The 20,637-nt window shown below is 45.0% G+C and overlaps 3 protein-coding genes across 6 annotated transcripts; 1 reads left to right on the top strand and 2 right to left on the bottom strand.

Moving 5' to 3' along the window:
• Positions 1–3,910: 3,910 nt before the first annotated feature.
• Positions 3,911–6,666, bottom strand: hdhd3 (haloacid dehalogenase-like hydrolase domain containing 3). 2 transcript variants are annotated; one of them, XM_061831634.1, is made up of 3 exons: positions 6,554–6,666; positions 4,564–4,902; positions 3,911–4,399 (listed from the first exon to the last, which is right to left on the bottom strand). In XM_061831634.1, exons 2-3 carry the CDS (start codon positions 4,891–4,893, stop codon positions 3,995–3,997), a joined length of 735 nt encoding a protein of 244 aa, XP_061687618.1. In that variant the 5' UTR covers positions 4,894–4,902; positions 6,554–6,666; the 3' UTR covers positions 3,911–3,994. The 2 variants fall into 2 exon arrangements, with proteins under 2 accessions (XP_061687618.1, XP_061687617.1); XM_061831633.1 differs by lacking the exon at positions 6,554–6,666 and adding an exon at positions 6,064–6,203 and having other exon boundaries at positions 3,914–4,399.
• Positions 6,278–10,868, top strand: trub2 (TruB pseudouridine (psi) synthase family member 2). The gene is made up of 8 exons (XM_061831632.1): positions 6,278–6,458; positions 6,565–6,693; positions 6,814–6,888; positions 6,964–7,025; positions 7,109–7,190; positions 8,522–8,594; positions 8,674–8,810; positions 8,887–10,868. Exons 1-8 carry the CDS (start codon positions 6,341–6,343, stop codon positions 9,126–9,128), a joined length of 918 nt encoding a protein of 305 aa, XP_061687616.1. The 5' UTR covers positions 6,278–6,340; the 3' UTR covers positions 9,129–10,868.
• Positions 10,849–20,637, bottom strand: rab44 (RAB44, member RAS oncogene family). 3 transcript variants are annotated; one of them, XM_061831629.1, is made up of 10 exons: positions 20,524–20,637; positions 19,630–20,363; positions 15,896–18,265; positions 15,706–15,784; positions 15,480–15,611; positions 15,319–15,400; positions 13,053–13,167; positions 11,201–11,299; positions 11,060–11,136; positions 10,849–10,981 (listed from the first exon to the last, which is right to left on the bottom strand). In XM_061831629.1, exons 2-10 carry the CDS (start codon positions 20,347–20,349, stop codon positions 10,897–10,899), a joined length of 3,759 nt encoding a protein of 1,252 aa, XP_061687613.1. In that variant the 5' UTR covers positions 20,350–20,363; positions 20,524–20,637; the 3' UTR covers positions 10,849–10,896. The 3 variants fall into 3 exon arrangements, with proteins under 3 accessions (XP_061687613.1, XP_061687615.1, XP_061687612.1); XM_061831631.1 differs by having other exon boundaries at positions 20,185–20,363; XM_061831628.1 differs by lacking the exon at positions 20,524–20,637 and having other exon boundaries at positions 15,896–19,755.

Here is a 20,637-nt window from a genome sequence, read left to right as displayed (position 1 = left end):
CTCGTAGCTGACGTCATTGTTGCTCTCCTTTAGACTGCAAACTACCGAAATTTCCGGCCTATAAACTGCGACTTTTTTCACACGCTTTTAACCCTGCGGTGATGCGGTGGGCATTTTTTTTCTAACGGCCGCAAGGGGGAACTCGAGCAGAAAACATAAGAGTGAAACAAGTGGAATATATGTGCCGAGGGAGTGACTTTTACCGTTTTTTTTTTTTTTTTTTTTTTTTTTTTTTTTTTTTTTAACCCGCCTTGTTAGCGCTGCACTGGTCTTAGCGCTGTGCTAGCGTGTTGCTGCTGTGTTACTGCCGTGTCTCGGTGATTTTTACCAGTAAGTTTTTTTTTTTTTTTTTTTTTTTTTTTTATTTTTTATTTTTTTTATCCCGCCCTGTTATCGCTGCACTAGCGTTAGCACTGTGCTAGCGTGTTGCTGCTGCGTTACTAGCTTATTAGTTATTTTTACCGGTATTTTTTTTTTTTTTAACCGGCCCGGTTATCGCTGCACTAGTGTTAGCACTGTGCTAACGTGTTGCTGCTGTGTTACTAGCGTATTACAGTTATTTTTACCGTTTTTTTTTTTTTTTTTTTTTTTTTTAACCGTGTTTCTGCTGCGTTACTCGCGTGTCTCAGTGATTTTTTTTTTTTTTTTTTTTTTTTTTTTACTGGTAATTTTTTCAACCGGCCCTGTTAGCGCTGCTCTACCGTTAGCGCTGTGTTAGGATCTCGCTGCTGTGTTACTGCCGTGTCTCAGTGATTTTTACTGGTATGTTTGTTTTAACAAGCCCTGTTAGCGCTGTGCTAGTGTTAGCACTGCCCTAGCATGCTGCTGCAGTGTTACTGCCGTGTCTCAGTGATTTTTACCGGTATGCTTTTTTTTTTTTTTTTTTTTTTTTAACCAGCCCTGTTCGTGTTGTTGCTATGTTAAGATAGGACAAGGTATTGAAAGTTTGAAAACTCTTTCTGTTTACCATCTTTCTTTGTCAATATCTCGTGTTTCAATGTAGGCACTTGGGCTTTTAGACAGGTGCGGCTTATGTATGTACCAAATGGCATTTCCGTTACAAATGTACTGGGTGAGGCTTATAATCCGGTACACTCTGGAGGCCGGAAATTCCGGTAGCTCGGAATGAAACAACTGCTGATTGCTGCCAAGACTTCTCAATTGCATCAAGACACGATTAATCAACAGTTGGACAGAATTCTTAATGGACTGATTATGTATCTAGTGCTCATAGGATTTTAAAAGTCATTCTTGCTTTACCAAAAATATTAGTTGGCAAACATGTTTGAATAACGTACAGATGCTGAGACATGTTCCCTCATAACAAAGTGCGTCTGAGAGCGGAAAGTCCTGCCTAGCCCCCCCCCCCCACGGTTTTTTTTTTTTTCTTTTTAACAATCCCATCATTACACAAGTGGATTTCTCCAGAGCCTTTTAGAGCCGTCTGGCTGAGCTTCTAAAACAGCTTTGAGTTAAGCAGCTCTTCCCCGGAGAGCTGCGATAGACGCTAACGTACAAATGTCAAGAGGTGAAAATACAGGTGCAAAAAAAATGTAAAAAAAATCACAAGAATATGGAGCAGGGACTGGTTTGGTCATCGCATTTCAACACTCGCCATCAAGGTTTTGTCGTCGTGAACCTTTACGCATCCCTCTTGACCTCTTCAATCTGATCTTGGACTTGTGTCAATCCTGATTCACCGTAAGAGGCTCTGCTTTGAATCGCGGAGCCATTCTGGTCTTTTCCCTGGGATTCCTCTTTTGGGTCCCGTTTGAGTACGATCGGCCTTAGGCCAGATGGCTTCAAATGGGAGTATTTTCTAAGCAATTAGGGTTAAGAAACTGGTTCGCTCTCACTATTAAATCGTTAAAAGCATGTCTGCACGGCACTTTTGCAACGCTGCATGATTATGTAGAAAACTGCCAATGAGTTTTGCTATCGTCTTATTTATGAATGATTTGAAAATATTAGGAAGGCCTGGGATACGAATGGCGCATGTCTAACTCAATATTCTGGAGCGTGACGTTCTGTAGTCCGAATCGCAACTCAGACCTTCCTGTGTCCGTTTTGCATGCCGTTACCTTCATGGCATTCTTGCGCTTTTTGATATTTTTGAAAACGTGACTAAGTTAAAAGTAAATGATGCAATTATGCTAATGTATTCTCCCTGTCATTATGTGGGTGTCCTGCCTGGAGCTTTCTCCCACACTCAACAAACATACGTTAGGTTTCTGAAAGACTCCACATTGTCTCTGGGTGTAAACGTGAGTGTGAATGGTTGTTTGCCTGGGACAGGCTCCACCCAGCTCAACCACAACCCTGATGAGAAAATGGATGAATGACAACATCCTGTGCTGTATAACACATTAATTAAACTATTACAACTAAATGCATCCTGTACGTGTCCCATATCATAATTACATATACTTTAAGTCAAAAGAAATGAACCCAAGTGCTTGTTGTGGCACACTTTTGAATTGCCGACCGTGATCCTGAATTACGGTGGATCAAATATAACAATAGAGCTCGTGCACCTGTCGTCACCGTTTTCACGGCGCCATATTGCCGGTCAAAAAGAGCTGCTACACGGTGTGGGGGGGACATTGAACCGGAGCAGAATATTCACAATGCCCGAGACTTGTTGTGCTGTCGGTTGTCACAATAGACGAGACAGGTATTCAAAAGCGATCATTCTTTGGAATACCATCTGAAAAGAGGATGAAAAAATTGATGGATTTCAACATTTAAACGTGATGGATGGTACCCAACAAAATTCCACACATGCCTGTGTAGCAATCACTTCACTTCAGGTAGGAATTATTCTTCCCAATCTCAAATTCTCAAGAAGTATTTATAATGCCAAGTTGGCTCATTTGACAACAATGCATATTTAAAAAAAAAAAAAAAGTACTCTCCAACGTACACAGAAGCGTGTTGCGGCCACACGTTAAACTTGGGTAAACCTCTCCCCAACAGACCTTTTTTTTTTTTTAAAATATCCATTGTTCTCAAATGATTCCAATTTTTGTATTTAAAAAAGGAAAATAAACCGTCAGTCATGCAGAGGTTTACCGAAGTTCAACATGTGGCCGCAACGCGCTTCCGTGTACGGGGGCTGAAGCCTATCTCAGCAGTTTTTCTTTTTTTAAATAGGCACTGGACTCATTTGAGAACAATGCATATTTGAAAAAATGTCTGTCATGCAGAGGTTTACTGAAGTTGAATGTGTGGCCACAACAACCTTCGTGTATGGAGGAGCCGACTCCCCCCCCCCCCCAATCGTCGTTAATGACTACATGTTTGTGTAAAACCAGGGGTCATTTCTTTAAATATTGGTATTTGTATTGAAAAAAATCTGCGTAGCTCCATCACGATGTGGGATTTAGTCTTGATTGATCCAGCAACAAAGTATTTGTTCGCGTCCAGACTTTTCTACACTTTCAAACTCTTCCGAGTAAATCTCAACGACTTACTCACCAGATTCATGTCCAGTTGTCCAAGACAAGCAGAAGCGGGTTAATAGTCCAATTTCTTATCGGCGAAAACATCGACTTCGGCATTAAATATGGTTCCTCTATGCCAAGTGTCTCATTTTTCCACGTACCTTCATTTATTATCGCGTTCTAAATGTTTAACGGTATGGGACAAAACTCTGGGGTTTGTGCTGTAAGATATTTTCGTACCGTCTCCAACCGACTTAGCATTGAAGATTGCTTTGTTTGACCGGCACTTCCGGCCAGTGACGTGATTTGATGACGTAGGTCCACAAGCGCTATACTAGACTGTCGTAGTGGTTTAGGGTCACACTAGAGGGGCAACAGTATGACTTAAGATGGGAGACCCACACTGTGGCACTGTTCTCCACAGCTTTTAAAGTAGTCAGGATGCAAAGAAGCATTTAAAAGAATTTTATCATTGAAATTTATTTTGCAAGAATCACTGTCAAAGGACAGTTATGTAATGTTGACATGTTAGATAATAATAAAAATAATAATCAGGAGCATTCATCCATGTGTTTCTTAAGCCGTGCGGGCAGCTCATCCAACGACGAAAGCCGATGCTCTCGTGGGACGGGTCGTCCATCCGAGTCATTTTTTCTATCTAAAAGGAAGCCGTGGATTCCGGCTAAGCGAGACGCCACGTAATCGTTGACGTAATGGTCCCCGACGTGAGCTACGCTGCCGGGGGGCACGCCGCACTTCCGTATGGCCTGATCAAAGATGGCCGCGTTGGGCTTGTCGACGCCCGCTGCCTCCGACGTCACTAGAAAGTCAAAGTGAGCACGCAGCCCGCAAGCGCATAAGATGGCTTCCAGGCGGTTGTCGAAGTTGGAAACCACTCCAAGTTGCAGTCCTAGCGAGGTGCAGCTCACCAGAGCTGACTTTGAGTCCGGAAATACCTCAAATATAAAAGAAAGGACAAGTTAGGGATACTAATCGACTTTCGGTTGAAAGTTCAGGTTGAACCTAAAACGCACCATAAAAGATGAACTTAATGTGACCATCTCTAAACGTTTGAATTTATGTGTAATCTTTCTTTTACCCAAGTTGCTGTTTCATTTACCTCCCAGTTCTTTGCATGGCCAAAGTTCTGGTAGAGGTTGCGGGCCACTGTAGTGAGCAGGACCGGGTCGCGCACGCCGCAATGAGAGAAGGTGGCCTTCACCACCGCCGTCCACCAAGACTTTCCGTCCATTCCCTGAGCGACGCCGTAGTTTGGGAACCGGCTGCAATGATGTCCATACGCCCGGCGGAACGCGGCGTCCACTTCGGCGGGCCCGAGGCTCAGGCCCACCCGTCTGGCCTCGTCGCAGTACTGCTCACTGACCGAGGAACGGACCCTTAGCAGGGTGTCTTTCACGTCCCACAGCACCCACCGCAGAGGAGCTCGCATCACGGCTGCCTGCGTAGGACACATGACAGCTTTACATTCCACAAACCGGATCAGCACTGGGAATTCTTCATCCTAACAAGACTTAGTCTGACATAGTTGGTAAAAGTGAAATTTTTTGCCATCGACGTCCTCAAAAGTTTGATATGGAAATTAAGGATGAGGGACTACATTGTTTCTTGGGGAATTCTTTCGTCTAGACGGTGACGAATAGGCAGAGAAGAGCGGTATGAAGGCTGAATCACGGAACTGAGCAAAATGGCCAAACTATTCCCAAACTCTGAATGTGTCTGTTATCTTGTGGCAATTCAATTAAACTTGAGAGTGGGAACACGCAGAGCCATTGTAGACACACGTCCTGAAGTCACACGGACATTTGGAAAATTGACAGACCTTTATGATGTAATTGAATTTGAATATGAATATTAAGATACAGTACAGGCAACTACAAGTTAACATTTTCTTATTTTTGGGTCGGTGTCGTTGCACCGCTCTGCCCCCTACTGGCCAAACAGTAACATTACAAATTCCATTACAAAATGCTTCTGAAGACGCAACATAAATTCAGACAAAATTGAAGCAAAGCCACTTGACTACCAGCAAAACCATAAACCTAAGACGATGAAAAACATAAGAGCAGTGTTACCGTTTAAACCACAATAAACCCAAGAACCGAAAACCGGGCAGATTTACTTATTTAACCACAGATTCGTCATGTTAAATGTTCCAAATAGTGTGGGTGGTTGGTCAATATCAATCTCATGGATAAATGTATACTATATTTTACAAGTTTTCAAGTATTGCTAAACATCTCTTTTAACGGTTTTAGCAACGCGGATTAATTTATTGGTTGGATTGACGAATCTTTCAATCAGTTATGAAGATAGTTCTTTCGCGTCTTCTGTAACCCGGAAACTGACCGGAAACAGCCTAAATGTGGACGCCAGCAGTGTTACGTGTGAATAAAGTGTTTTTTTTTTTTTTTGTTTGTTTTTTAAAAAAAAGAGTTCAGTGTACCAATAAACAGACCATAACAAACCAACGCCTGTTCGGTTTATATATATTGTTGAGGTATCCATTCTTTTCGTCTGCGTAGCGAAAACGAGGCAAGGTCATAACAGTCTCAAACGTGCTTGGGTATGTTTAAAATGGGCATACAAATAATTGTCTTACGTGAGCACGGTCACCTCTTTTGCAGAGGGTGTGGAAAGTCGTCGAGGTAAATAAACGGTTCGATCCAATACGACGTTTACAACGTTACAGCGGACCAAGGTGTTACGTCGCGACCGGTACTGCAGGGGGCGCTGTGTTAGACAGCCGCTTTCTAAATCAAGCAAAAATTGTCAACACATGCGCAGTCGTTTTGCGACGCTCCGTGGTGAGCCCACGCGCTTTCTCGACATGTTTCGTCCTCAAAATCGGACACGCTGAATTAAACTTGTGTTATCAAATGGCGACTCCCGCTATTCGCGTCTTCCGGAGGTTCGAGGGCTTGTTTTGCGTTTACAAACCCGCCGGTGTCCCATGGAAGTTCGTGAGGGACAACATCGAAACTAAGCTGCTCAAAGGTCAGATGTTCGCATCATGCCACACCTCGACAAATAGTACACAAATAATACGCAGATACGTATTGGATGATAGTAGATCAATGTACTTACTGTACCTGTATTGCAGGTTTAGATGCTTTGCCATCGCCGCCTCTTCCAGAGCGGATCCGGTTTTTGGCACCACCAGGCGGTGACACCTTGTCACCCAAGGGGCTGACAGTCGCCGGTGTCCCGGCCCTCTCTAAACACCCTTTGGGTATGTGAATATGCACCACTATCATAAATATATTGCATTCATGTAGTACACGCACGCATTATCACACTGGTTTGAATTGCCTAAAGTACAGTAAAGCAAATCTTGAATAAAATGTTCCAGTGATTGGGCCTGAATTCCAGCATATTCGAGTCGGTGTTGGACATCGTTTGGACAGATTTTCCTCCGGCGTAATGGGTAGGTTCTTCGTTGGGTTCAAGCAATTGTTTTATGAAATGGATGATTTGAATTTAATATCTGATTCCCCTCAAGTTCTCGCTGTCGGGAATGGAAACAAGGCTCTGAACGACCTCTACAACACCAAAGTCACAAGGGTAAATTCTCCCGGTTGCATCCTCGACATTTGCGCGCCATCTGTGTAGACTGAACGGTCTTGAAACGGTGTTTCCGTTTTCAGGACTACACTGTGGAGGGCGCGTTCGGGACCGCTACAGATGATTTCTCCCACACGGGACGAGTTGTGGAACAGTCAACTTATGGTATGGCCCGTTGCGTGCTATCCACTTTGCAGTAGCCAGTACAAGTGAATACTCGGTTCTCGAACAAATCTGTTTTAGAATTAAAATTTTGAGATTTTTTTTTTTGCTTCTGTTTTCGAACTAAAATCGGTTCTCGAATGCCCTGGACAAAACACAGAAATAACAATGTGCGCGCCTCGACCAGCTCATTCACGACACGAGTTGTTATTGTGTATAATGCAGGTTCTGTACGCAGACATGTCCCAGTGGAGTGTTTTTTCTTCCTATTGAGGACTATTAACCCCCAAACATGGCTCCAAAGAAGTGACACTAGATAAGTTCTTTGGGAAAAGAACTTCCAGGGGGCGAGTCACCCCCACCGAAGAGGTTTGATACAGGAGTTGATAGTTTTGCACTGCTTTATTTTTTGTGAACTTTAATAATGGTCTGTTCCATTAGCATTTCTGCATTTTTGTTTTGTTTCAAAGATTTCGTTAACTCGAGTTACGAGTGAATGCTTCTGTACGTTACTTTTTGTAAAAAAAATTCTTTTTTTTTGCTTTTTTTTTCCCTCCCTCATTATTGTTGTTTAAAGTTTTTCTGGACTTTTGTTTATAAAAAAAAAAAAGTTTACAAGGCCGGGGGCCGAGTCTCTACAGATACGGCAATGCACTACTAGCCTACTCTACTACTAAAGCATACTTTTTTAGCAAAAAAAAAAAAAATCTCTTAAATTATTTTATTATATAAAGTATTTAAACTATACAGGTATTTTTACTATGCAGTTTATTATAAGGAAAAGCTAAAAAAATGCATTTAAAAGCCTATTTTTTTAGGCTCAGAACGCATTATTTCATTTTCCATTAATTGTAATGGGAAATATTGATTTGGTTTTCGAATAAATCACTTCTCGAGTCGTCTTCTGTAATGAATTGTGGTCGAGAACCGAGGTTGTACTGTATCTACGATCCATGTCAGCTTGAGCCATGGACAATCGACACTGTGTCAATAGGGGAACCCAGCTACAATTTTCTGGAAAAATGCATTTATAATGAAAAAGTTCAGAGGCCTAACTGGCAAAACACTAGACTGCATCTTTGGATTTTGTGGTTTTTGCAAATGACCGTATAACTAGAAATCGAGTTTATTAGGATGTAGGAAAGTCAGGAACGTGCACAGACATTGAGGGCAATCCAGCTCCAAAATGTTGCACTGTATTCTTTATGTCATAACTCCCTCATTTACATAACAGTACATTTTTTTTTCTTTTTAGAAGCATGGATATTATATTAACCCTGTTACCATGACAATCTTGACTATTGACCATTCACCATTCAACACCCCCTCAACAGATCACATCACGCTAGATAAGCTGGAGAAAATTCTGGCAATGCTGCAGGGAGCAAATCAAAAGGCTTTGTTAACGTACGCCCCATTTTTTGCTCTTTCCATATAGCACACATTAAATGTGATTGACGGACGTGGTCGTGTTTATCCTTCACAGGTACGCCAACGTGGACCTGCAGTCGCAGGAAGCCTACGAGATGGCCGTGCGAGGTGCACTCGGCCCCGAGGGGAAGTCGCCGCCGATTCTGACAGGTCTGAGGTGCATCCGCTTCCAGCCTCCCAACTTCACTCTGGGTAAATCGTCACGTTGAACACTCGCGAACGTCGTCGAAATGCCGCCGCCGGCTGATTTCGTTTGATGTGTTCGCAGAGGTCCAGTGCATGAACGAAACGCAGAAATATCTGCGCAAAGTGGTGCACGAGATCGGACTGGAGCTGCGCAGCACGGCCGTTTGCAAGGGGGTCCGGCGCACCAGAGACGGCGCCTTCACGCTGCGGGACGCCCTCATCCGCCACCAGTGGACGCCCGCCGAGGTCACGCGTGCTGTCCGACAGTACCACGCCGCGAAGAAAAAAAGACCGTCCGCTCAAACAGAGACCCAAACGGGTTGAGCCAAGGTTGGAAGGACACCCGACGGTCCCGAGATTAGAATCTTCGGCGTTGTTTGTCGCGTTGTCAACATTTGCTTGTGACAAAAGCTTCCTTGTGATGAAGGCGTCGCGTTTTTCATACCTGCGAGAGAACGCTGGCGACTTGCCAGGCAGGGAGAGGAACAAGAAGCCGTTTGTTCTTGGGAGCGCTGGAACTTTATTAAAAGGTCAACTGCCATGCCTATAAACATTGTAAAATAGATATTGTAATGAAAAATACATATATTATTCACTTCAATGTCCAAACGAAAAAATAAATATGAGCGGAGAACGCATCATCCATGCGTAAAGTTGCGGAAGTCTCATTCGACATCCAAGTGGTCGCCATGTTGCCTGCAAAGTCTGTCCATTACGTCACACCGGGACATTCGCCATTGAAAACACGCTGTGCCACCTACTGTGGGACACGGAAACTCTTTTCAAAGAAGACAACATCTCACAATTGAGTTAAGTGACCGGGGCAATATTACACCTATCGTTTCGAGCCATATTTAGATGATATGCGGATCACTTCTAACTCACAACAGACTCCCACACAGTATGTGTGAGCCACCCTGGCCGAAGCTGTTCATTGCGGACGAGGCACCGACGGGTACATAGACACATTTAGCACCCCTGACTTACATACACGGATCTCTTATTACATTCTGAGAGAATTATGCCCCCCCCCCCAAGAAAAAAAAAAAATTATTATTACTACCTGTCATTTGCAACCCATGAAGCTCTCGTCCTTTGCACCCGTGCAACACTCCACATCTGATACACCTCTGCGCGGCGGCCAAACGGCCTCCCCGTCCAATCCACCTCCGCGGCCCGCTCGGCGCCACGGACAAGGCAGAGCGCCGACGGGTACGTCGACACACTTAGCACCCTTGACTTGCGCGTGCGGATCTTTTGTTACATTCCGAGAGGAAATATAAAAATAAAACTATTGTTTTATTTTTAGTAGCTGTATAAATCATTTGGAACCCACGAAGCTCTTGTCCTTCGCACCCGCGCAATCCATTTTCCACGATGAACCGGGTCTTTTGGGAAAACTATGAAGAATGAATCCATCCTCAGAGTGTTTGAACAATATCCAGCAATACAACGAGCCGCCATTTTGGCTAACACGAGGGAACAAAGAGCTACTTTCCTTCCAGCAGGTAAAACTAGTAGAAACACACGAGACCGCCTGAGTGGGGGTCTGCTACTAACGTCACTTCCTGCTTCTTCTCAAAAACAAATCCCTCGGGAGGATTTCATAGCGGGAGTAACAAAAAGCCATATATGCCAAAATCATGTTATGTGGTGAAAAAAACTGCCCTTTTTTCCATTTAAAAAAAAAAAAAACATACTAAAAATCATGCATTTCATGACAGTGGACCTTTAAGCAGCAAAAGTATACAACACTGATTCATAGTCATTTGTCATACATAGTTTTACTCAAAGAAACGATTATGATGATGTTTGTAACAGTACTTGAGATCAATTGTGACCATCTTTTCATCAAATCATATCAACCGTTCTGTACAAAAGCTCTTACGAGGCCCATAAAACATCTGGTCATCTATCACCACGTATTTCGAGTTACAGTACATGGAATTTGCAGATATTGTAATAAAAGTTGTGCATGTGTACCTAATGTTGTGACCAGATGAGGTTTTGTTTTGTTTTGTTTAAGAAATGAATTCCTCCCCAGATGCTCAGTTGATAACGCACCGCAGCACTGCGTCACTTCCTCGTCAGTTCAACAACATCCTGATTTGTTTTTTGGGGGTTCTTTATGTAATCCCGGCGTTTCCTGTCTTCCGTCATCGTTCTGACTCAACAACCTGGCAACAACAGCGCGCGGTGACGCACAAAGCGGCCTGAATATTAAGTCCGTACATACCGACGAGAAAGATAATTACCTGGCAACGGCTTCCAAAGACTGAATCACGTTGTCGCCGGTGACGGCGCTGCACTCCATGAAGCCGACGTTGAACTCCTTTCAAAAATAATACCGTCATTGTCACCGTTTTGGAAGTGGGAGAAAAAAAAAAATAACGTACCTTTGCGACATTCTGCCCCTCTTCGGTTGTCACAGTCCGCTTCGTGTGATCATTTTTATTTCCCAGAAGTAAAATGGGAACGTTTTCCGCGGCCCCTTCCTGCAAACAGTTAGTCACACATAAGTTGGGTAAGAGTTTTGATTGACAGAGTCCAATCGCCTGGAAGAAAAAAAAAAAAAAAAAAAAGGTTCAGACGGCCACTAATGCAAGTGAATATTTGTTATGCAATTTTTTTTTTTTTTTTTTTTAATGTAATCAGATTGTCACAGATGGCTGTTGCATATTAAACTGCCCCAGGCACAGTGACTCCGATTTCATGAAGTGTTTTGTGCTTTGGAGGCCAAAGTGCTGCACAAACGCCAGGATCCATTTTGGACTTAATAAACGCCTCTAAGGGAGGCGGGCCTTTGGCTTATGACTAAATACAGTGAAGAAAATAAGTATTGAACACCCTGCTATGTTGCAAGTTCTTACCACTGAGAAATCATGGAGGGGTCAGAAGTTTTCTCTGTAGGTGCATGTCCACTGTGAGAGAGGGATTTTGGCCCACTCCTCCACGCAGATCTCTTGATCAGACGGGTTTCTGGGCTGTCGCTGAGAAACACAGAGTTGCAGCTCCCGCCAAAGATTTTCTATTGGGTTTGGGTCTGGAGACTGGCTAGGCCACACCTTGATGTGCTTCGGGTCATTGTCATGTTGAAAAAGACCCAGTCAGGACCCATCGTCAATGCTCTGATTGAGGGAAAGAGGTTCTTCCCCAAAATCTCACAATACATGGCTGCGGTCATCCTCTCCTTAATTCAGTGCAGTCGTCCAGTCCCATGTGCAGAAAAACACCCCAAAAGCATGACGTTACCACCCCCATGCTTCACAGCAGGGATGTGGTTCTTGGGATGGAACTCATCATTCGTCTTCCTCCAAACATTGTTAGTGGAATTTTGGTCTCATCTGACCACAAAACCTTCTCCCATGACTCCTCTGTATCGTCCAAATGGTCATTGGCAACTTTAAAACAGGCCTTGGCATGTGCTGGTTTAAGCAGGGGAACCTTCCGTGCCATGCGTGATTTCAAACCATGACGTCTTAGTGTATTACGAACAGTCACCTTGGAAACGGTGGTTCCAGCTCTTTTCAGGTCATTGACCAAGTCCTGCCGTGTAGTCCGAGGCTGATTCCTCACCTTTCTATGGATCATTGAGACCCCACCAGGTGATATATTGCATGAGATTGACCGTCATGTTTAGCTTCTTCCATTTTCTAACGATCGCTCCAACAGTGGACCTTTTTTCACCAAGCTGCTTGGCAATTTTTCCGTAGCCCTTTCCAGTCATGCGGAGCTGTACGATTTTGTCTCTGGTGTCTTTGGACAGCTCTTTGGTCTTGGCCATGTTACAAGTTTGAGTCTTACTGATTGTATGGGGTGGGCAGGTGTCTTTATGCAGCTTACGACCTCACACAGGCGCATCTGATTCAGGGTAATACATGGAGTGGAGGTGGACCTTGAAAGGCGGACTAACAGGTCTTCGAGGGTCAGAATTCTAGCGATCGACAGACAGGTGTTCAAATACCTATTTGCAGCTGCATCGCATAAATAAATCGTTGAAAATATCCTAAATTGTGATTTCTGGATTTTTCTTTTTAGATTTTCTCTCTCAAAGTGGACATGCACCTACGATGACAATTTCAGACCCCTCCATGATTTCTAACTGGGAGATCTTGCGATATAGCAGGGTGTTCAAATACTTATTTTCTTCACTGCATATGACATACTGCAAACCTCATCAGGAAACATTTTGAGGCGACATTTACTGAAGCGATACAGGCGCAAAAAAGTCATTACTGCGAAACCGACCTGAATGCATCTTGCCCAGTAGTGGACGGCGGCGAAGCTTTGCGAGGAAGTGATGTCGTACATCAGGAGGAATGCGTGCGCTCTATGGTATATCTGATTGGTGATACTGCGAAACCTTTGAAGGCCATAAAGCGTTGGAAAAGATTAAGTGCAGGTTTAGAAACTTAAACAAGGAACACATACGAATTTCAATCACTTCCCGAAAAAAAAAAAAAAAAATCCCCCCCCCAAAAAAAAAAACCCTTGTCTGGAAAAAAATAAAGAGAAAGAAAAGTAGTCAAAGCGCTCTGTGACGACAGCAGAGGCTCGGATGTTGCTCGTGGTTTTAAGGTCCGATGACTGCGGCCTGCCAAATTCCCACAAAAAATAAAAAATAAAAAAAATCACAAAAGCATCTTTCCTGGAAAAATGTGATCATGCAATCCTTAGGATTACACAAGATGACCACAATCCCATTAGTAACGTTACAAAACGAGACATTTCTTGGTGGAAACTATTTGACCCGCCAAAGTGAAATATCTCAAAAGGTCACCATCAGCCTTCATTTTCAACACGCGCGTGTGTAACAATAATCCTCCTAACAGCGCCTCAGCTCCTTCCCAAAACCGCAGTTTATACGCAAGGTGTTTGCGCATTCAAAGTACTTATGTGTACTGCCAGAACTGAATAGGAGACGCGCAGAAACATGCCAGAAGATGAAATATGGCTTCGCGACTTTTCTGTTTTCTTTATCCTCACTCGGGTGGCGAGAGCTGGACTAAATGCCTTCAATCATCCATCACTTTTCTTTGCCGCTTATCCTCACAAGGGTGGCAGGGAGTGCTGGAGCCTATCCCAGCTGTCGACGGGCAGGACGCGGGGTACACCCGGAACTGGTCGCCAGCCAGTCGCAGGGCACGTGGAGACAAACAGCCGCACTCACAATCACACCGAGGGGCAATTGAGGGTGTCCAATTAATGTTGCATGTTTTACATAAAAATTGCACATAAAAATGTTTGAAAACAAATACTGTGAATTGATTCAATGCAAATCCATCCATTTTCTTTGCTGCTTATCCTCATGAGGGTCGCAGGGAGTGCTGGAGAAAACCCGCACAAGGGAGAACATGCAAACTCCACACAGGCGGGGGCCGGGATCGAACTCAAACGGACCTCAGAACTGTGAGCCCAACCTTATCTTCAATATAGATATATAGATATTGAAGGGAGCGAAAGAGAGAGAGAGAGAGAGAGAGAGAGAGAGAGAGAGAGAGAGAGAGAGAGCGAGACAGACAGACAAACAGAACGCAGCAAAAAAAAAAAAAAAAACAAAAAAAAAAAACTTGCATTTCTTTCACCCGACATAAAATTGAAATTCAGAAGTATTATGCTGTCCTCTATTCTAACAATTTATGTATCCATCCATTTTCTTCACCGCTTATCCTCACGACGGTCGCGGAGAGTGCAGGAGCCTATCCCAGCTGTCAACAGGCAGGAGGCGGGGTACACCCTGAACTGGTTGCCAGCCAATCGCAAGGCACATGGAGACAAACGGCCGCACTCACTATCACACCTACGGGCAATTTAGAGTGTCCAATAATGTCCCATGTTTTTGGGATGTGGGAGGACACCGGAATGCCACACAGCCACAAGGAGAACATGCAAACTCCACACAGGCGAGTCCGGGATTGAACCCGGGTCCTCAGAACTGTGAGGCCAACGCTTTACTAGTTGACCCACCGTGCCGCCCCTTCAATCATTTGTTGCCATTTAAATCAAAAGCCTTTTTTAATTGCCTCATTATATTTACACATGCAATTTGTGAACGAGCTTTGGAATCAGAAATCAAGGTAAACGGGTTTTTTTCATTTTGTTCATGTTTGGTAACACGAAAATGCTTGCAAAGTTGTCATTTATGACACGGCAATTTGAAGTTTTAACGTCGATTAGCCTTCGGGGGCCACACAAAACCATATGGCGGATCAGATCTGGCCCCCGAAACCATATGGCGGATCGGATCTGGCCCCCGAGCCTTGAGTTTGACGCCTGTGCTCTAAACTGCCCCTGGGTGTGATTGTGAGTGCGGCTGTTTGTGTCGACGTGCCCTGCGATTGGCTGGCAGCCAGTTCGGTGTGTACCCCGCCTCCTGCCCGTCGACAGCCGTGATAAGCTCCAGCGCTCCCTGTGACACTTGTGAGGATAAGTGGCTAAGAAAATGGATGGGTGCTGAAACCTTTTGGGCACTTGCGAACAAGAGCCAACGTATTCAAGCAAGTCAACGTCTTACCTTTCTTGACCCGCCGTGTCCCACAGCTGCAGCGCCACAGGTTTGCCGTCAACGATGACAGTCCACAAACACGTATCGAGGCCTTTAAAACACGTTTGCGTGACATTTTTTTTTTCTGTTGCTAATTATATACGTTGCGGGAGGAGTAATAATATTTGTACCGGCAGAGGCAGCACAATCTGGGAAAAATTTCCCATTCTGCGCTCGCTTCATGAAGGAGGTCTTGCCCACGTAGCTGTCTCCGATCATGACCACGTTAAAGCGCTTTGCTTTCAGGTCAGAAGACGACTCGCCTGCGGGCGGACGGGTATTGTGAATAACGCGGGCGATGTCGTTCTCGGGGCCTTGAATGGATGGCAAAAGGGTCAAAGTATTGCCTGTTCGTACCGAAAGAAAGAATGTCTTGCCCCAGGTGGAGTCCACCCTGGGGGGATCGGTACGGCGTCGCTTTCTCAGCAGATGTCACCTTCAATGTAGCAAAGAAACAAAAAAAGGCCAAATGACTACCATAATTAATTTATGAGATGATAAAAACTCAGGCAGAACAATTAAGTATAAAACTGCGCTTGCTGCTTACTTGTAATTCTTCAGGGCCTCGCAAGACGTCCTCGGCGTGTTGCTGCGTGCTGGTCTCAGGTTGCGTCCGTATCGCGTTGTCGGCTTCGCTTTGATCAACACGCGTTTGCGGCACTCGGGACTTCCTGCGAGATCCCAGTTTCCGCTTTCCCCCGCCGGGTTCAGTTTCTGAGAGCGCGTCGAGTCTGGGCACGGTGGACGGTTTTTGCGGGATGTCACGTCCAGCCGGCTGACTCTCTGCAGTTAGATTTTCTTGAGCTGTCTGATGGGCCGGCGCCGTGCTTGGGGGATCACCAGCGGTTTCTGGAGTTGGTTCAGAACCCGAACTATCAGGCCTGGTCTCTTTCTCTTTGCCTTGACGGCCACGTTCGGGAGCTGTGAGCGTTGCCTCTGTGCTCGTATCCAACTTTGGCTCCAAGTCCCGCTTTGAGATTGTCCCAAGATTTCTCCGCGTGGTGCCCATCTTTCTTTTTCTATTTGTCAAGTTCACACTGGGACTTTTCAAGTTTTTATCAGGTTCTCCGTCACTTTCTGTTATTATTTCTCGTGTATTCGGTAGCGCACCCGTGCGCTCTTGGCTAGGTACTTGCGCGGCAACCGTAGAAAAAGATTCATGATCTACACCACCTTTGTCTGAACACATCTGCTGTTTTCGCTTACTCTCTATGTCCGCAGAGCTCATGACATGGTCCTCGGAGACCGGAGCATAATCAGGTTGAAATGTCCCCATGGCAACCGGGATCTCACTGTCACTTCCTGTCACATCAGCCACCTGGGAAGCCGAAAGAAAAGCACACCGAGAGGAAACCTGCTCTGAAAAGACAGTCCCGACATCATCGGCGGCCGGGATCACGTTTCGTCGTCTGCTACTGTCGGGAAGCTGCGGGTCAGACTCCAGCCCGGTGAGGTCCGGCTCTCCTTGGTGCAATGCTCCAGTCTGTGCCGGATCTTCGAGAACTTGCACATTTTTCAGGGCTCTCGTCTCGTCTTCGCCGTCCATTTCTGCCTCTCGTTTCGTTTCGATCTGGGGCCTGCGAGCGGAGCTCTTCTCTCCCTTCTCGGTAGAAGTCAAAGACAAATTTCTCAGTCCCATTTGTTGCGAACTAAGCCCGATTTCTTCCTGGGCGCCTTTCTTTGCTTGCAGAACACTTTCCAGCGAGCGTTCCTTGAAAGATACGTCGTCGATGTCTTTTACCTGTAAGGTTTCTTCCGAGTCTCGTACATTCATGCTGGATTTGCGGTAAACATTGGCGTGTTCGTTGGAGTTACACAATGTCTCTGGTACTTCCCCTTGAGAAGCGGCAACTTCATTTCTGTCTGAATTCGGAGAAATGGAGTCTTCTTCAGTTTTTAGTCTGTGTACCAGTTGAACTTCTATTTCCTCAGCGGCTTTGGGTGTTGGGTTCATGTGTTCTTGTGACGCTTGCTGTCCTGCAGTCCCTGCTGCCATTTCTACGGGCTTGACCTTTTCTTGAAACATTTTTTTGACACGGTTCTCCAAATTCTCTGTACGACGTCCTCCAGAAATGTTGAAAGGCTCACATTGTCCCTCCACTTCCTCTTGTGGTGGTGACATTATGGCTTCTGTCGGCCCACGTTCAATATTTGTATCTTTATTAAGCCAATTTATTTTGGTGATTTCCACTTCGGCCGTTTCTTCTCGAAATGTCGTGTCTTTAGTTTCTTGGTAGTCCTTTTCATCTCTGCTGTTTCCGTCAGACTCATCTGCAGATTTATTGCATACCTCAGGATCAAAGACCTTGACATAGCGTCCTTTGTTTCGTCGTTCCGTAGATCCAAGTTTTCTCCTGTTCCTAGCTGGGCTCAAAGTTCCGCTGTCTTCACCATGGCCTGTTTCTAATGACTTAAGGTGTTGAGTCGACACGGAGTCTGGATATTGACCTGAAAAAGTGTCTAAATTGTCCATTTCTGGTAGCCTGGACTTGTTCATATCAGCTAATTCCATTTCTGTGGGATGATCACCGTCATCCCCTGCGCTTCCAGTGGCATCCTCGTTAAAGTCACCGTACTCTTTAGAGGCAAAGACTTTTATTGGGCTTCTCAAAGAGTCTCTTTGCTCATCTGTGCCAGCGGTGTTGCACTCGGTTTGGGAGTCAAAGGCAAAACTTGGTTCTGGCGGTTCACTTTGTAAAGACTGTAAACTATCTGCCGTTCCACTTAAGACTCTTTTACTGCTCCGCTCCGCATCCGACATTGCTTGAGCTTCAGTGTCCTGTGCCTGACTTTGTGTGTGGTCTGTTTTTTCCGTGTTGGTCCAAGTCTCCGTGGTATTACACGCGTAATCCTTTTCATGTCTCTGTTCCGAAACCTCCACGGTGTGCTGGTTCATAGGGTGGTCGTCACGGTTGTCCTGGGGATTGAACCGGGAATCAAGAAAGGTTTTTGCGCTGAAGTCAGACATACGCGTTTCCACAATTTCACTGAGAAGGTTTTCGACATATTTCTCAACCTCACCACTTGAAGATTTGTCACTCAAGATTTCCCCGGGTTTTATTTGGCCTGTTTCTAAAAACTGAACCTCCTTAATTAATTCCTTGCCAGGATGTTGAGCTACTGTGACTTGAGAAAAGCTAAAGTTCTCGTGTTTATCTGTGGATGTGCTCGGAAATGGTGAAGAAACTGTGAGTACTGCTGCACTGTACTCCATTTCTGCATCTTTATGTAGACTGCTTTCAGATGTGGTTGTCGCCTGTGTAACAGTTGACACTAGTGCACCCTCACGTAGGCGACTCATCGAATCATCAAGACTTGCGTTTTGACTATGTTGCAAAAAAGTTTCCATTTCCTCCCCTGCTTTTGTTTTGGAGTCAACAAGGGCAAGTTCGCCCACCTCTGGAATGATCTGGTAACTTGAATGGTGTGTTAGCATTTCGGGTACAGTTGTGTTGAAACTGATGTTGTGTCTGACAAGATCATTCACGTCTTCACCTGGAAGAGTCTGGCAACTGTCCATTCCTTTCAGCTGTGCGGTTTCTTTCTCAGCTGCTTCTATTGTACATATCGCATCTTTCGTTCTCGAGGGATCATCACCGTGATCGCTTTTCTTTGCAAGGTCATCGTCATCACTGCACATCTCAGCAGGATCGATCGACGCATGGCTTCCTTTGTTCCGGCGACTAGACCCCAGTTTTCTCCTGTTCCTGGCTGGGCTGAAGAAGTTTCTCTTCACATCTGTACTTGCATTGTTGTTGATAGTTTGGGATTCGAAAACAACACTCTCTGGTTGGACACTGGTGGAGACAAACCACCATCCAACACTGTACTCGAGACTCCATCAGCAGCCTTCACTTCGTCGTCGATGCAATTTTCCTGAAAAGGTGCAGAGTCGTTCTTTTCTACATGGACACGTGCCCCGTTGGTGTCAGGTGGCTGACTGTATTCTTTCTGGTTCCACCCTTTTGTCTGTTCTTTCAACAACTGTGCTTCCCATATGTCCTGTGGATCAGCACAGGTTTTCACACTCAACTCAGCTTCATGTGTTCCCCCAGTTTCAATTGTGAAACTTCCAAGACGTTTGAGGCTATCTCGTTTATCTTCAGGTGTCCCAAAGTCAGTAAAATCAATTTGGTCGGATTTGGATGACACTGCCTCTTTTATTTCAACAAGGCCTGGAACCTGAGCACTTCTGACTTGTGAACAGCGAAAAGGCTCATGTTCCTCATTTGTAGGCATTTCCCCAATTGCTGAACAGTTCCCTTGCTCAACAATACTTACATCAACATTTTCACGGCAACTCTTTTTTTCAGGGCGTCTCTCAGGACTGCTCAGAAAATCCATTTCCTCTGATTCGACACTAAATTCATCCTGTAAAGCTTCAACTGGCTCTAACGGGTCTTCATTTTCTGCATCCTCCAAAACATGCTGTGCTGACATTGCGAACTCTGACTGGTCATGTAAACCGACACCCTGCTTACAGTCGCTCTCTGCGTCATCTCGACCCAGATGCAATGTTTCACATTCGGGAGGACGTATCTGCACTCCGGCACCCAGATAGGTGGGACTCAAAGGCTCAAACCCATGACCGGGTGTGAAATCTGAATACAAATGTGTTCCGAAAATTGACTCACAATCATCTAGCTCACTAAAGTCTTTTTGTCTAACTGCTTGTGCAGCAGGTGACATTTCTGTTTGGAGTTTTTCTGTACTGACTATTTGCTCAACTTCCTCTGTACTTTTGTGGCCTGGCTCAATGGAGGACAGCTCAGCATCGCGTCTCTTGCTTTGCCTGCTCGAGCCAAGCTTGCTTGATTTCTCCTCTGATGAACGTACCCAGTGAGCTTGGCCTTCATTAGACAGGTCGCTGAAAGATTGCGCAATCTCTTGTGGGTGCAGTACAGGTGAGTGATCTCCTGCGCTCAAATCGTCTTGCATTCCAACGCGTGTTGCCACCTTCCGACGAGAGCCGAGTCTCTTTTTCCCACTGGGACCGGGCATGATTATCTGTCCTCCTATACGTTTTAATTCAAGGGGAATATAAACAGAGTATACACGTAGGTCACTTATCAAATGTTAAGCACTTGACACATCTGAACTACTTCCAAGTGTCCAAAATATTTCATGCATTTTTTATTAAAAAACAAATTAAGAGTTCAAATTAGAAACACTCACCCTGATGTAAGTCTGCGTCAGATAGCTAACATAAACCAGCAGTCACGACTGGAGGAGGAAGTCATGTGTGAGAGGTGTGTCTTCGACGGCAAGTGACTGGAAGCTTCCTATGCA

This window comes from Syngnathoides biaculeatus, chromosome 10 (assembly GCF_019802595.1).
Source record: "Syngnathoides biaculeatus isolate LvHL_M chromosome 10, ASM1980259v1, whole genome shotgun sequence".
Lineage (NCBI taxonomy): Eukaryota > Metazoa > Chordata > Actinopteri > Syngnathiformes > Syngnathidae > Syngnathoides > Syngnathoides biaculeatus.
Note: the sequence above shows the minus strand (reverse complement) of the source record. Positions and strands in the feature narration are given on the sequence as shown.

Bases quoted from the DNA above. Each gene is read 5' to 3' on its own strand.
- trub2 (XM_061831632.1), top strand. From the start codon at position 6,341: ATGGCGACTCCCGCTATTCGCGTCTTCCGGAGGTTCGAGGGCTTGTTT. The intron at 8,595-8,673 runs GTACGCCCCATT...TATCCTTCACAG, and splicing joins AATCAAAAGGCTTTGTTAAC to GTACGCCAACGTGGACCTGC. The intron at 8,811-8,886 runs GTAAATCGTCAC...ATGTGTTCGCAG, and splicing joins GCCTCCCAACTTCACTCTGG to AGGTCCAGTGCATGAACGAA.
- rab44 (XM_061831628.1), bottom strand. From the start codon at position 18,988: ATGTGCAGTGATGACGATGACCTTGCAAAGAAAAGCGATCACGGTGAT. The intron at 15,785-15,895 runs GTAAGCAGCAAG...GCTACATTGAAG, and splicing joins GAGGCCCTGAAGAATTACAA to GTGACATCTGCTGAGAAAGC. The intron at 15,401-15,479 runs GTACAAATATTA...CGTGTTTTAAAG, and splicing joins AGATTGTGCTGCCTCTGCCG to GCCTCGATACGTGTTTGTGG.
- hdhd3 (XM_061831634.1), bottom strand. From the start codon at position 4,893: ATGCGAGCTCCTCTGCGGTGGGTGCTGTGGGACGTGAAAGACACCCTG. The intron at 4,400-4,563 runs GTAAATGAAACA...TTTATATTTGAG, and splicing joins GCCATGCAAAGAACTGGGAG to GTATTTCCGGACTCAAAGTC.